This window comes from Oryzias melastigma, linkage group LG21 (assembly GCF_002922805.2).
Source record: "Oryzias melastigma strain HK-1 linkage group LG21, ASM292280v2, whole genome shotgun sequence".
Classification (NCBI taxonomy): Eukaryota; Metazoa; Chordata; class Actinopteri; order Beloniformes; family Adrianichthyidae; genus Oryzias; species Oryzias melastigma.
In genome coordinates, this window is record NC_050532.1 from 4,509,523 (window position 1) to 4,524,854 (window position 15,332).

Here is a 15,332-nt window from a genome sequence, read left to right on the forward strand (position 1 = left end):
CTTTAACTCATGTTTTTAAGTTGAAACATTACATTTGGTTTTACAGTGTAAAGTCTGGATAACATCTCGGGACGTTTCCAGGTTATCATCCGTCACGCTAAAAAGATCAGGACGGTTAACCGTGAGCGCTTTGTGTGGTAAAAGCAGCTGGACTGCAGGTGATCACTGCTAGGATGTGTATTGCTCACCTTGGGTCTGTCTGCAGGAATCTCTGACACTGGAAGCAGGAGGAGGAAAGAAAACAATGTGAGCACACACTGTCACATAAATCTTTAGCTCTGTTTTGGCGCTGAAATCTGCAGATGAGTGTTTTCTCCAACTCTTTCAGCACACATCGTTAAGTCACCAAAAATCAGCAAATCAAGAGTTAGATTTGGCAATAAAATGGTCTGCTACAGCGTTTAGCGCAGGGAAGCACAAGCAGGTTGGGTCTCTGAGTTTCTCTGCGCCGTATGTCGGCCATATGAGCGCCGTTATTTTTTAAACGTCACGACCTACTGTCAGCTTCACAGCCCATCTTTCTCCAGGAGAGAACGCGAACATGCTGCTTTCTCTAAAATATGATCATGAGGAAATCTCACAGGAGAAAATAGATCATTCACGTGTAGTTAACCTACTTACTAAATGTCTGATTGGTCGCACGATCCTCACAGTGAGACTAAAGAGTGGAGTTGCCTTTGCAACTTTTTGATTTGAAAATACATTTTAAACTGCATTTCTTAAGGTGTACACTCCAAAAACACATTTTACCAAGTATTTTTGTCTAGTTTTGAGTTTAAATATCTCATTACCCTTGATGTACAACAAAACTAACTTAGCAGTAATTTTTCAGTCAAATGCATGTTTATGCTTTAAAACATAGCAAATATCTCTACTGAAACAAGTTTTTTTTTACTTTACATAATATTTTTAAACAAAGACGTTTGCTTGATTTGGGTAAACTGCAGTTTTTTCATAATGAACATACATTTTTTTAAGACAAATTGTTCTAAAAATAAACCATTCTTGTCTTACTTTAAGGTTATTATGGACGAGAAATTAGGATAGTTGGACTGTTATAGTGCCTAAAATAAGAATATGATATATTTAAGGGGGAAAGTGGACGTATCTACTTTAAAGAGATAAACATAAAACTGTTATTTTGAGACATATGTGTGACAAATATAGATTTAATACTGTCTCAAAGGGGCAGAACATCCCAACTTATGAAAAAAAGAAGAAATTGTTTGTTCAATTAGCTTGGGGTTTTTCACAGATAACAAGAGAGAAACATCTCATATTTATGTTTTAAATATGTTTTGATGATGATTTATTTTCAGTATAATGAAGATTTAAAGTCAAGTTTTTGTTTTTTAAAGCAAAGTTTTTTCTCATCCGACACCCAAATCCCCCCGCTCGGTAGTCAGAACACTACGTTGATCTGCGTGTTTGTTTTTTGTTTGTTGTGTTTATGTTAATTTTAATCTCTATTGTCCGTCTAGATGCAAAAAATATGATCGCATCTATCAGTTGCTGTCTTTTATTGTGAAAAATTGGTTATATTTTGTGAAAATTGAGCAGGTTTTCTCGTGTCTTGGCGTAACTTCCTGCCAGAATTGACACGGATTGCTTGCGGCTTGGACAAAAAATAGAGCAGACGCCAAAACAATTGATGCAACAATCGATGAGAGCCACGGAGGACCGCGGTGCTTCATGTCTGGTGTGAACTACACCATAGGTTAACAAGAGGGCCAAATGGAACCGGCCCTTCATTCCAGTACATCAGAAACACTTTAAGACAACCTCTGCACTACCTACCCCTTATCAGGTAAAGATCATCTACATGGAAGCCTGATGGCGCTCTCTAGTGATCCATCAGTCTTACCGCTCTGCTGGTCGTTCTTGTTCTGGCTGTAGACCGCCGTGGAGAGCTCCTTGGTTTTGCGGTACGAGCTCTCCACCTGGTTGGACTGTAAGGTCAGGTAGTTCAGCTGTTCAGAGCTCACTCCCTCTCCGTTCACCAGCACCGTGACCGCGTAGTCCACGATGATGCCGTCCATCCTGCAGACGATGTTACGCAAACACATCAGCTCATCCTGCACACGTTTTCAGGTCACAGTCTAAATGGAATGCTGCCTTGGTGAGTACGAATGCATTTCAGTCATTTTAGAAATTCCTTGCTGATACACTCCCCACAATTGCATCTTCCCTGTCTATTCAGATCAGTGAGGTGGTAAAGCTCTGATAATCGTCTCTATAGAATAGCACCTGTTTATATGTTTGACCCATCCTGATCCCACTTAACAGGTGAGCCACTAACCTAAAACCATTAACACATACGACCAGTGATACGCTCTCGCACGTGCCCTAGTTCACGGCCTGGAGGCGTGTCTAAGAGATGATAGTGACCTGCTAGAGGAAACGATCACTACTATCACCGAGGACTCACCCTTGGGTGTCCTTTTGTGGTCTGCATTAAAGAAAGAAGTGCTGTTAATGCAACAGAAATCAAATGTAAGTTTTGCCTTTTTGGTTGTCTTTTTTTGTGACACGAACAAGTGGATAAAAACTCACCTGAAGTCCAATACAGACACACTCTTAAACCCAGGCAGCATGTCAAGAGCCTCTTCAATCTGTGAACAACATCAGAACTCTTCATTTGAGGAACTGAACGAGTCATTCATGTCGTTTTACTGTCGTAGAAGGTCTCGACTTTTAAATAGTAAAGCAGAAAAGAGCCTTTAGTATTCTGAAGGATCTCTCATTCATCCATTTATCTCCTAAAGTACGGATGTACTTGCAAGGTAAGTTACAGGACTGCACTTTTCTTTAATTATTTGACACACACCTCTGTATGAATCATTATGAATATGTAGACAATGATTGTTTTGTTTGTGACTTAAATACTGCATGCTTGTAGCTGGAAAAAACTTTAACACTTTTTAAAATAAAGCACTGTTATTGCCTTCAAATGAGGATATAGCATTTTACAGAGAAAAACCGCATTAAAAACTCTCCCGTTCAAAGATTGTTACGCACATTTTTAAGACTATTTTTGCGTGACTATTGAATGTGCTTTTGAAATTAAATTAGGTTGAACTTTAACCAATCAGGAAGTAGTATTTGGCAGTGAATGGACGGCATTCCCTTTAATACACTGAAGTTTGATCACAAACGAGAAAAATTAATAACTATGGTTTTTATCCAGCCAGAATTCTAGGACACCAAGTCTTTCGTATATTATAACAGAGCTGTGAAAGAAAAAGATTCACGACAAGATTTGCACCCCTTTGACATTTTGCTCCAAGTCTCTTTCAACTGTAGATGGCGAACATGTGCTAGTAAACAATAGAAAAAGAAGTAGAAGAAGAACTGCTTGTCCAGTGTGAACACCTTAGGCTAAACACACCTTTAGCATGTTCTTGCATGTATGTCACATCCCTGGTGTGAACGTAACTTAATAGATAGTATCAGCACTGGGTGTAGTACTTAGGGTTACTTCCTTTGAATATTTCTTTTTTTTCTGCCTATTTTTTCTTTTAAAGCAATGGTCCCTAAACCCCGGGTCGTGGACCGGTCTGTGGGTCACTTGGTGTAGGGCCATAGAAAGAAAAAAAAAGAAACACATGTGCTAACTTAGATTATTTCTGTTTCATTAATTTTCTGATCTTAAAGGAAGTTTTATTTTGAAAATCTGCTGGATTCTGTTCACAACATCTGTCTTGGTCATGTGACTTTAAGCAGCTACCTGGATGACTACCTGGATCGCTAAGTTAAAAGCTAACAAAAACAATAAAAAAAAAGACATTTGGAAAGTTTCTTTGGGGAGAAAAGAGGCAGAAAGAAGAGCATTCAACCTCAAAGAACAATAGAGCTGCTGCTTACAGACAAAACCACGACTGTTCCTCGACATAGAATTATTGAGACGGTTGTTCTCATGTAGCAGAATGTGCAACATGCTAATACGCAGCAACAGACTCGACTGTTTCACACACAGATAAAGCTGGAGACACGATGGATTCATGTTTACATTATATTTAGAAAATATCAGTTTTACTACGTTTGTGTCATTTTATTTTGCTTTATTTATCCATCACACCTTAAAAGTCAGATGAAGCTGAAACTAGCATGCACTTATTAGCCTCCACCTTGACGTTAAAGGGAAAATCTTCATCACAAAGTTCAAACCAGCTGCAAACATTTTACATAGAATGAAAATTTAATCAAATAAAGTTGCTGATTTGTGGAAAATTCTAAAAGGGACATTTGAGAATTTTCCCACAGCAAAGTTGAATTAGGTAAACGTTTATAAAAGTTAGTACAAAAAATGTTCCTTTGAGTTGAAAAAAATACCCAATGAATGAGGACTAATAAATATGATCAATCCTTTTGCCGTGAAAGATAATCAGAGTTTGAGTGTTAAAATGGCAAAAAAAAATCATGTAATGTTTATTTTATTGATTTTTTCAAATCAGAAACGACTTCTACAAATCAACAACTTTGTTTTATTGAATCTTCATCATCTTTTTAAAAAATATCTACTAAGATTTTTAGACTTTTTAAGTTAAATTTCTTGTAGTGGCATTTTATTTTGAAAATAGATTTAATCATTTTTCAACCTACTAAACCACTTTAACAACAATTCTCTGTTGATATTCTGTTCCTTAACATTTATGGGAATAATATGAGGTCCCACTCATGAAATAAAGCTGGCCAGGCTGGTGCAGAGGCACAGGAGAGCCAGTAGAAGCAGACAAACCTTTTCGGCCAGGTGTCTGCTGAGCGCCTGGAACTGGAGGCTGGCTGGATCGTTGAGCTCATCGCTGAACATCTCTCCAGTCAGGAGGATGCTCAGCTCCACCACCTGCTCCAGCGCAGCAGCTGCAGCAGGCTGCACGGTGATTTCATTCAGCAGCTGCATCACAAACACAAAGCAGTGAAGCTTTTTATCCTTTATTTCAAAGCGTCTTAAATCATTGGATACCTACTGGACTTTCCTCCACTCTTCCTGCAGTGACAGCTGCCTCCTCCTCTTCTTTTCTTATGTCTTAATGGAGGTAAAAAACAAAAATCAAAAAGAGGGGAGGGGGACAGTGGGTTTATTTCATGAGGATCCTAAACCTTTGAAAGTGTCGTGATGTTCGTCCGGATGGATGTGTGGATTACGTTGTCCTGACCCTGAATTCTCTCTAAATCTATTTATGAGCTGGACTAAAGCCAAGCTTACGGACTGAACCCTGCAGCTGACATGCATCATACGGACACGACAGACCCGGACGCCACATGCTAAGTAATGACAGTAATCCTGCTGCACAGGTGCTGCTCTGTTTCATATGAAAACGTGATCATCAGGACGGACACTGACCCGACTCGGGAGCTTTGGTGGCCTCTGACCTCGGCGGCGAGGGCGTGCTGTGAGGAATGGGAAGACTTTATGAACATGACACGGAGGTCACATGACAGAGAAAAATGTAGAATAAATAAACTCCATGAGTTTATTTTCACCCCGAGTGGAGATGAAAGTAAAACATAACAAATAACTTTTTGGGTTTTCTTCATATTTTTCAAGAAATTTTACAAAAAAACGTGTCTATAAATGTATTTAAAAATTGATTTGGAGTTGACTCCCTATGTGAGCCAGAGGTGCAAAGTTTCCTTTCAAACTATTCGACTCTTGCTTCTTGTTTTTAGACATTCAAGATATTTGACCAGATCATTCTCTTTGCTCTACACCTTTACAAGTTTTCTCAAAATGGTGGAGAATTTTTGTTTCATTAGGAGTTAGGATCTAAAAAACAAGGAAAATATGATTTAAATGAGTCAAAATGGTTTTGCTCCATACTCTTGACTGTAGAAAAACTTGATCTAAGACTCAAAACCTCAAATTATTTGATTTAAGAAATGATCATAAGACACCTAAATTCATTTAATTAAACATTGAACACACCTGTTCTGAAGACCATGACAAGATGTTTGTCAAATGTAAGATCTCTGCATTTTATTTACATTTTCAATCGCTAATAATTTATTTATTTTCTGAAGGTAACAAGAACCACTTTAATTTCAGGTTCAGTTTTAAGGATGTTATTTTAAAAGTTTAATGCATTAAGTTAGATTGCTATTCATTTACATTATTTTAACAACCAAAATGTAGATTTATGTTCTAGAGAGGAGCTGCTATTTTAGTTTTTATGAGGATTTGTTAGGACGGGCCAGCCTGAACTAAGATCAGATTCTCCTTTTATTGACATTTTCTTCTAAAATGAGGCATTTACCCTTATTACATTTTTTTTGTCACTTTAATCTAAATGAACCACAATTGGGTTCATGAATCCTCAAAACATCCAATCCATTTGCTCAAAACTAGCAAAAAAATGCATACATTCAATTTTAAGTTACTCAAAGTTAGATTTTTAGCTAATTTTTGCCTTATTAAATGCTTCTGTGGAACTCCTTGTTTCTAGATTTTGATTTCTTATTATAAATTTCTTAAGTAAAAAAATGACAGATACTTTTACCATTTTTTTGTGATTTTCCTTCAATGGTTCTTTTCCCTTTTTAGACTACTTCTTTCTACAGTGTTAAAACACTGAATGTTTGTTTAAATAAAATGTGAAACTTTAAAGTTAGGACATTTTCCCAAAACCAGAAACAAAATGTTATCAATTCATATTTTAGGTAAAACAGCTCACACAGGACGTAACATAAAACAACAATTACATTGTTCCCTCAAATTAGTATAACGTTTGCACAATTTAGTATTTTGTGCACACACATAGTCCTAGCATTTCAGTTTAAATTCAACCATTATCTGCAAACTAAATACAGAAACATGCTTTGAAGAAATTGGAGTTTGTTGTCTCTTATTATTAATGTCATCAAACTGTGACAGTCTTTTCCAAGAAGAATCCAGAGAAAGAAATCTCATGCTACAACTCTGACAGCAGAGCAGCACAATCCACTTTTGACTTCTCCTCCATACATTCTGCTAAGTTCTGCACACAAAATGCTAAATCGTGCATGCTGAATACTATCTTGTGGGCACAAAATGCCACCTTTTGTGCGCCAAATACTAACTTCTATTCACAAAATACTAACTTGTGCACAAAAATCTAATTTGTGCACACAAAATACTAACTTTTTTGCACAAAAAACCAGATTATGAACACAAAATTCTAAAGTGTGCAAAAAATACAATCTTTTGTGCACAAAGTGCTAATGACATGCTAATGTATGCCCACAAAATAATGATTTGTGTCCCAAAAATACTACTAATATTACAAATTTAAGGGAACATTTTATTTATTTATTGCTATGTCATGTACATGGCTCTGTTATTGTCACATAAAGTCCTGACAGATTTTGTAAGATTTTATTTTAGCATTGAAACTTGAATTTAAGTGACTTGTTTGGAAAAGACAATAAAAGTAGTAAAAGCTGTTATCTTTTAAGTAACCTTTAACCTATACTTAATTGTATTTACCTTCTGTTTACTTTCGTTTATGCTGTTTTTGAGCACAGACAGGTAAATCAGGCTGAATGTTTAAAGAATCTCTGATTCAGAAAAAAAATAAATAAATAATAAAATATATGAAATAAGCCCCAAAATGTTATGTGTTATTAGGAGAACTAAAGAGATACTGTCATTAATGTCAAAGACACTCTCTTAAAACAACTCAAACATCACCACACAGACATGAGCACAGGTGAGATCCCCAGTGCTTGATAGATAAAGTGGTAATATGAACAGGTAAGGTTGAAGGGCCTGGACAACCTTACCTGCACATATGCTGCCACGACCTGGTGGGCTCACTACCGACAGCAGGAAGAAGGACAGATTTACAGACGTCATGATCACATAACAAGTATGTCTCTGAGATGATGCGCCACTGAGCAGCGATGGATTTACTTTACCTTTTGAAATTCACGTGTGACAATCGCTGTTAACCACAAGAGCAGAAACATCAGGCCTGCAGGGAATGTTTTTTAATGCACTGATGAAGATTTTATTGAATGGTGAGTTACCTCTTTAACCAGAGCCTGGTGCTCCTCTGATTGGCTAAAAAAGCTTCCAATAATCAGCGTGGTGACTGTGCCTTCCCGGCATTGGTTCATCCAGCTCTGATATTCTTCCTGCTCAGGGAGACGATCCCAGAAGATTTTAAAAGCCTCCCAAACCGTTTCCTGGCAGACTGGTCAAAGAGAAAATTAAATCATCAGAGTTTGTTCACAAAGAAATACTTTCCACCATGAGCATGAATGCAACATTTTTTTGTTTACAAACCATGTCAGGGACACCAGCTTTAATCCTAAATCCGTAGCCGAGGCTGAAAGGTTCATCCAGAGCCACCATGACGGCATGGCATCACTTTTACAGCTCAGCCTACCAGGAACTGGTCCAGAGTCAGAGCCACTACGCTGATCCGCTTTCAACTCACTACAGTTTGCAAAGCCACTGAGACGCCAGAGGTCAGTGGTACAGTGTTGGGGTAACGCGCTACAAAGTAATGAATTCATTTGATTTAACTACTTTTGTCAGTGATGGAAGTAATACAAATACAGTTCAAATATTGGTAATTAAATTGCAATTGCTAGACCATAGAAGGGGAAAGCAAAAGGGTTCATCTTAATTTAATTTTTTTGTTTTTGTTTACCTTCTTGTTTGATTGTTTTTTTTTTGTTTTTTTTTTTACTGTAGAGTGCTTGTAAAGCACTTATTTTTTTACAAATAAAGTTTGATTACTTTGCTACTCATGTTTTAGTGCAGTGAAATCATTTTTAACCTTTTTTTTACCAGGAAACCCCATTGAGATTAGATCCTTTTTTCAATGGAGACCTGGACCAAAAGGGATCAACATAAGAAAATAAATACAGTTAAAACAATAAAGAGGTAATAAAATACAACTAAAATGAGCAGTATAACAATAATTAAAAGGTTAGTTATGGGTCAATTCAAGAGTAATATGAACTCTTATATGAAATCTTTTAAAAGATCAGAAAGATTTGCTTTAAGGGTATTAGGTTCAATAGAGAGTTTTGAATATTACTCCAGGAAACCAGAGCAAAAATAGAAAAAACTGTTTATCCTAATACTATAGACGACTAATAACACAAATTAATTTGTGTAAGCAGTAGGCTCTGACATTTTCTCTCAGGTAAATAAAACAAAATGGAGATTAACGAAAAACAAAACAGAACCAAATATGATACTCGTGCACTAATGCAGGGTTGGAGATCAGTCAAAGTAAGATGGAGGAAGAAATCAGAAATATGGGCATGAATGAATTTGTGGGGCCGTTTTTGCAACTGTAGATGTTCACAATATTTACAATTTGTTGAAAACTAACGTAAATATATTGAAAGTTATGTTCTGGAGATGAATTCCTTCATACTCTGTCAATGAACAACCTGTCCAACCACGCCAAGCCTGTGGGGAAGGACGCCCACGGTCACAGCCGCAGACACACTGCTGTCTGAGTTCTCATGAAGTTAGGTTGTCTTGAAACATCTTTATACTTTTCACAAAGTCATCACATGAAGAAATGACGCTACATTACTGAGAATTTGTGTATGAGTGGAAAAAAGTAAAGTAACAAGTAGTGAGTTACTTTATCAAAAAGGTAAAGAGTAAATTTCATTACAATTTCATTCAATAACTGAAGTAAATTACTATTTAAAGTAATTAACTCACATCTCAGCACTGAAATAATCAATCAAACTGCTGCTCCATAGAAGTACATGAATAAGAAAAAGCAAATTGAATAAATTAATTTTGAAAATCCACAGATTCTTATCAGGCTCAGCTGTTTCACCATCTGCTCTTATTTTCTGTGTTCTGAGAATATATTCATTTAAATAAAGTTTTTAAGTAGCAAATAATTCTTGACAAAACATATCTTAGTGACTAAAATATTTGTCTTCAAATAATAATTCTTGATAGGACCGGTAATCTTCCTCGTTGGTAGATTGTTAAAAATGATGGTTTAATGAGATTAGAACGATGGTGCCGCTTCACCTTCTTTACAGGAGAACATGGTTTTGGTTTCATAACACTGACCTTCTTCTTCAAGTTCAGGTATTTTATGAAAATATTACAAGAAGGAAAATGTAAAAAAAAATCAGAAATTAGGAAATGAAACTAAATAAAACAGGTTTCACAAAAAATCCTATTTATACTTTGGGTCATTTGTAGAACTTTCCTATCATTGATTTGTATGTGTTATGGTGAAAATATGAACAAGAGACATACAATTATTTAGGAATTGTAACATATTAATTTGATTTAGGATTAGTGCTACAATCTTTAAAAAAATATGTACTCATGTATGGTATTTATAGTTTTTAAAAATTCATATAGAAGACTTGATCAAAGGAAACAAATTAGACAACAGGTAAATTGCTAAATTGTTGCATGAATGTTTGTCGGTCCCCCTAAAGACTCCCTGTATGAAAAAAGACAAAAACATACAGCAAAAAGCAAAATAAAAAATGAAGAAAGAACACCTGGTGTGTGTTTGTGTGAGGTTCCATTTCTCTTAAAAACACCCATACCCTTGTTCATAGCGTAATACATTATGAATTGCTGTTGCAAAAAGAAAAAAATAATTCTCAAAAATGATTAGCATGAATTTTGATCTAAATGTGACATTCAATACATTCCAACATGTTTTATCCTGTCAGGTTTGAGGCCTGAATCTATGTTTACACCACCCTTGGCATTGTGTCTAAAAAAAGTGAAAGTCTAACTAAACGCCTGTATATGCATTTTTAGGCTTCCGAGTTCAAAACTCGCATGTCAACACGTAGAAAAGCACATTTTAAAGAACTTTGATCAATCAAGTACTCAAATTTGGTAGTGACCATTGACTGTATGTAGGAACCGGACCAAGTGACCCCTCCCCCCTCGTATTTCAGATTTTCAGCACCTCCTGGCACCAAGAAGCCAAAATCCCATAGACTTCTAATGAGAAATAAACAGCTATTAGTCCTTCTATTGGTCAGAATAACCATTCTGATACATTTTACTTAACATGTTCTTGCGAATCCTCACTTTTTTCATGATATTTTTTCTTTATCACAAGTTATTCAAGTTATAAACTGACCAATCAGATGCCTCAGTAAAAGCATGTGGTGCTGCTGCCCCCACCTTAAACGTTTGATAAGCGATGTCCGAATCCCCCCGTACTCACTATAGAGTACGTTCACTATTTTGATGTTCTGTCCAAATCTACTAATTCCAAAATGGAGTGCACTTGAAATTTCCCAGAATTCTTTGCGAAAAAACTGGAGCGCATCGATGCTCACTAGATTAGCGGAGATAGACCACAATGCATTGCGGTCAAACAATTTAATGTAATTTTTGAGTAAACCATCCACATTTTCACTAACAGAACACAGTGGAGTCATAAATAAATGTTGTGAAATGTTCGTGTTGATTCAGTTTTGACTTGTGATGTTATATCCAGTGTTTGAAAATAAAAGAAAAGTAGTGAGCATGGTGTCCGAATTACCTTTAAAATCCAGGGCACTAGATAGTTTTTTAGTAGTTAGGGAGGGAAATCGGACATAGCCAGAGATTCTCCCGTGGAAGGGGTTTGGACTTCCAACAAGCTTACTCCTGATTGGCAACTTTAGTTGCCCTAGAAATGTTGACTCAGACAAATCACGGTCACCTGGCTCCAAATGGCAGCACTGAAAAATGGTGACTGAATTGGCTTCATTTCACTGGAGCCGGAGGTAAGGAGTTTTCTACGGGTGATGTCACTCCCACTTTCGTTCATCTGTTCTGTCACAAACAATGGTCGTGAAATAGAATAACATCTCCTTTAATACATGGAAGAGCCAATCGTTTGAAAACTGATCATGAAGGATAAATTAATAATTGTGGATTGTGTCTGTCTGTATTCTATGGCACCAAGTGTCTGAGCAAAATTCACAAGATTTACATTTCACGCCAAGCTTCTTTCAACTGTAGGAGCTCGCAAACATGTGCTTGCAAACAGTAAAAAAACCAAAAAAAAAAAGAAGAAGAAGCCCCTCCTTGCTTGTTTAGTGTGAACACCATGATAAATGTGTGTTTAAGAACATATCCCCAGTGTGTTTGTAGCACAACAGGTTCATCCAAGTAAAGTTGTGGCAGCTCCGTATTTCATTTTTATTCTCATTTCAAATTTAAATCACTGTTTGATTCATGGTCTGAATTTGGATTAAGCTGTCACCTAAATCTCCCCAAACACTGTGGTGTTTTAGCTTAAGGTGACCTCACTTCCTGTGGTGACCTTTACCTCGGAGATAAAAGTAGTTCAGGTGGTTGGACACGACCTGCTCGGAGGTTTCTTGTCCACACAGCCTTAGTCCATTCTGGTAGAAAATGTTCCTCTTCCGTCGGGACGCGGCTGCGTGGTCTTCAACGGACGCCTTCACGTCAGACACATGAGTGATGCGTGGAAACCCAACCTTAGTTTGAGGCAGATCCACGAACCCCATCGAGGATTCCTCCAGAGCTGCACCTGCAACAGAAACACCAGCACTCACCCTGCGTCTCAGGAGCAGAGAGGCCGCTCAGGTTCCTCTCAAACATACCTGTGGGGGTCCCCAGAAAGGTGACGAGTGAACTCAGCAGAACGGAGCAGAAAATGCTCCTCATGGTAAATCCGTGAGTGTGTCTAAATCCGTGGGCTCGGAAAGGGATCCAGCAAATATGTGGTTCCTCTCAAGAAGTGCAGCAGCTTCTTAGATGTTTGCATAGTTTAGAATTGTCCAAAAGGATGGAAAGGAGAAAACATTTGATGGTAGGCCTACGCTCTCCCTGGAAGTGCTGGGAGCTCAGGAGGACAGGCAGATGGTCTGTGAAGAGTGGGGGTGTTTTTTATGCCCTCTAATCCTGTTTGCTTTAAGCCTTTTAGAAGAGCCTGTCAAGAAGTTAGTGGAGCAACAATGCAAGGGGAGGGCAAGTATAGTAAGGAGGAATAAAAGAAAGGTCGGGGACAACGGCGAGAGGCAGGAGTTTGCATCCTCATATCTCAACAGACACCACATATAGTCGGGGAATTACATCTAAAACTCTACAGAGGTTTCACCTCGACAAAAACAAGATTCATGATCTGACAATGACAGAAATTTCACCTTCAGGAATCCGCTCCGGATGAGTAAAAGCAACAGAAATCCTCTCACCGCTGCCGCGTAGAAGTGGGAGTCAGGCTTAAGTCAACCTTCAACCCCAAACTCTCCCTGCAAGTTTTATCCTGCTTGTATAAGGCCGATCGTCCGATTTTAATCTTTAAATAGCTGTAATCTACAGTTAAAATTAAAGGGATTAATCCCCAAAGTCTCCAAATGTGCCAACTTTTAGTTGTTTGTTACTAGCAAAAAATGTATGTGTACTACAAGTATACTCATATTAAAGTGTGGCAGCATACTTGAAGTTTCCTTTTTCTGTAGCCTCTATGAAAACATTACAATTTAGTCTGAAGAAGTATAAATACTTCTTCAGACTAAATTGTAATGGCTACAGAAAAAGGAAACTTCCAGTATGCTGCCACACTTTAATATAAGTATACTTGTAGTAAATACATTTATTTAATATGCTTCCTACAATACTCATGCATGGTGTGTAGTAGGCTGAACTGGCTATACTTATTCTCAACTATACGTCATAAAGTAAACTTCAGGTATACTACTTTTTGCTAAGGGCACAGTAAAACCCTAATGAGCCTAATGAGCTTCAAAAAATAAAAAGATACAGTTTTTGTTTAATATTTGTATCATTTAAGGGAACATTTTCATTCACAAATGTCTTTTTTTTAATAAGCCCAAAATTTTTGTTTTTCAGAAACCGAATATTTTTTGTCACTCTCTTTAAACACTAAAAAATAAAAATGGTATGAAACTTTTAGATAATACATCATCCATCCATCCATTTTCTTGACCGCTTTGTCCCTTTCGGGGTCGCGGGGCGCCGGAGCCTAACCCGGCTACTGAAGGGCGAAGGCGGGGTTCACCCTGGACAGGTCGCCAGTCTGTCGCAGGGCCGATAATACATCAGTTTATTCAATTTAGTTTATTTTTCCTTTTTATTTATTTATAATTTTGAGTTGTTTTAATACATCACAGTTAAGTTATTTTTATGTTATTTATTTTTATTTTATATTTTTTTTATTCTCTTTTTGGCTGCTCAGACAAAAACAGCTAAAAATATATTTTTCCCCAATGATTACATTTTTGTTGTATTTACTAGTTAGTTAGCAGCACATTTAAAAAATGCATTAGATACATACATCACAAATGTGTCAGATTTATTTTAGACACCTCCTGTAATAAGCTACCAACCCAGAATTAAAAAAATAAATCAAAACATAATAAAGATCAATGGTTTTTACATGAATCATCTTTAATTTAATATTATGTTGTTTTTTTACTGTATTTTTTTATTTGTTTATTGAATTTGCTTGTAGTAAAAATAAACGTGTCATTTTCTTATTTCCAACCATCTCCTCCACTTCCACCATCTTCCTCTTTTTACGTCCATTCTACTAACGTGGTGGCGTGTGCCACCTACTGGCCAGGAGTGTAACTACAACTGATCAACCCACTCCAATGAAAATTGTGTTTTTACATTTTCTTGTAAAATTTCTTTTCATAATTAAAGAAAAATAAGACTAGAATTGTATTTCTTAGTGTTTTTTATTCAAATTTGTTGTAAAAAAGGAATAAATGCAAAAAAGCTTGTAGTTGTTAACAACGGGATGATGGGAAATCAGTGGAACTCAGATGAATTTCTAATGAACTCATGCCGTTCTGCAGAAACTATATCCTAGAAAACAACTTACGCTTTTTTATTATCATTATTTTAGCTAAAAACAGCATAATCCCAATTGAAAGACTGGAGACACTTTTACAATAGATCAAAGGATAACTGGAGTGGGACTTTATCTTCACTTTTGCTTTTTGGGCAATTCTCTTGCCGTAGTTTATTTTATCACTCTCTTCATTAAAACTCTTCTGCCTCTGTGTTGGGGTAAAATTGAAGGAGTAAAAGCAGTTAGCTAGAATTAACGTAACTTATTGGTTTGTGGAATTGAAGCCATTTTTGTGGTCATTCGCCACGTTGACCGATATGACATCAATGGATTTACCTTATAAAAACTGGACTAAGAGGTGGACAAATCACACCTTTTCCATCTCAAAAATAGAAACATTTATCTAAAATATTATGTAAAAAAGATTTATTTTTATTTAGTATTTTTATTATTAATTATTACTATTATTACTTTTTAAATTCTAGTTTTCCTTTTTAATCTTTAATTAATACTTTAAAATGTATTTATTTTAGGTGTTGACACACAAATCTCATC

General features: G+C 36.6%; 1 protein-coding gene across 1 annotated transcript in view; it reads right to left on the reverse strand.

Moving 5' to 3' along the window:
- The window catches only part of LOC112155218 (interphotoreceptor matrix proteoglycan 2a), a gene marked incomplete in the record, with an annotated part of 16,616 nt that extends 3,991 nt beyond the window's left edge, over positions 1–12,625 (reverse strand). The window contains 6 exon segments of the mRNA XM_036209764.1: positions 1,865–2,040; positions 2,554–2,612; positions 4,739–4,894; positions 4,968–5,026; positions 12,264–12,488; positions 12,562–12,625. Coding sequence (XP_036065657.1) covers positions 1,865–2,040; positions 2,554–2,612; positions 4,739–4,894; positions 4,968–5,026; positions 12,264–12,488; positions 12,562–12,625 — 739 coding nt within the window.
- Between the last annotated feature and the right edge of the window lie 2,707 nt (positions 12,626–15,332).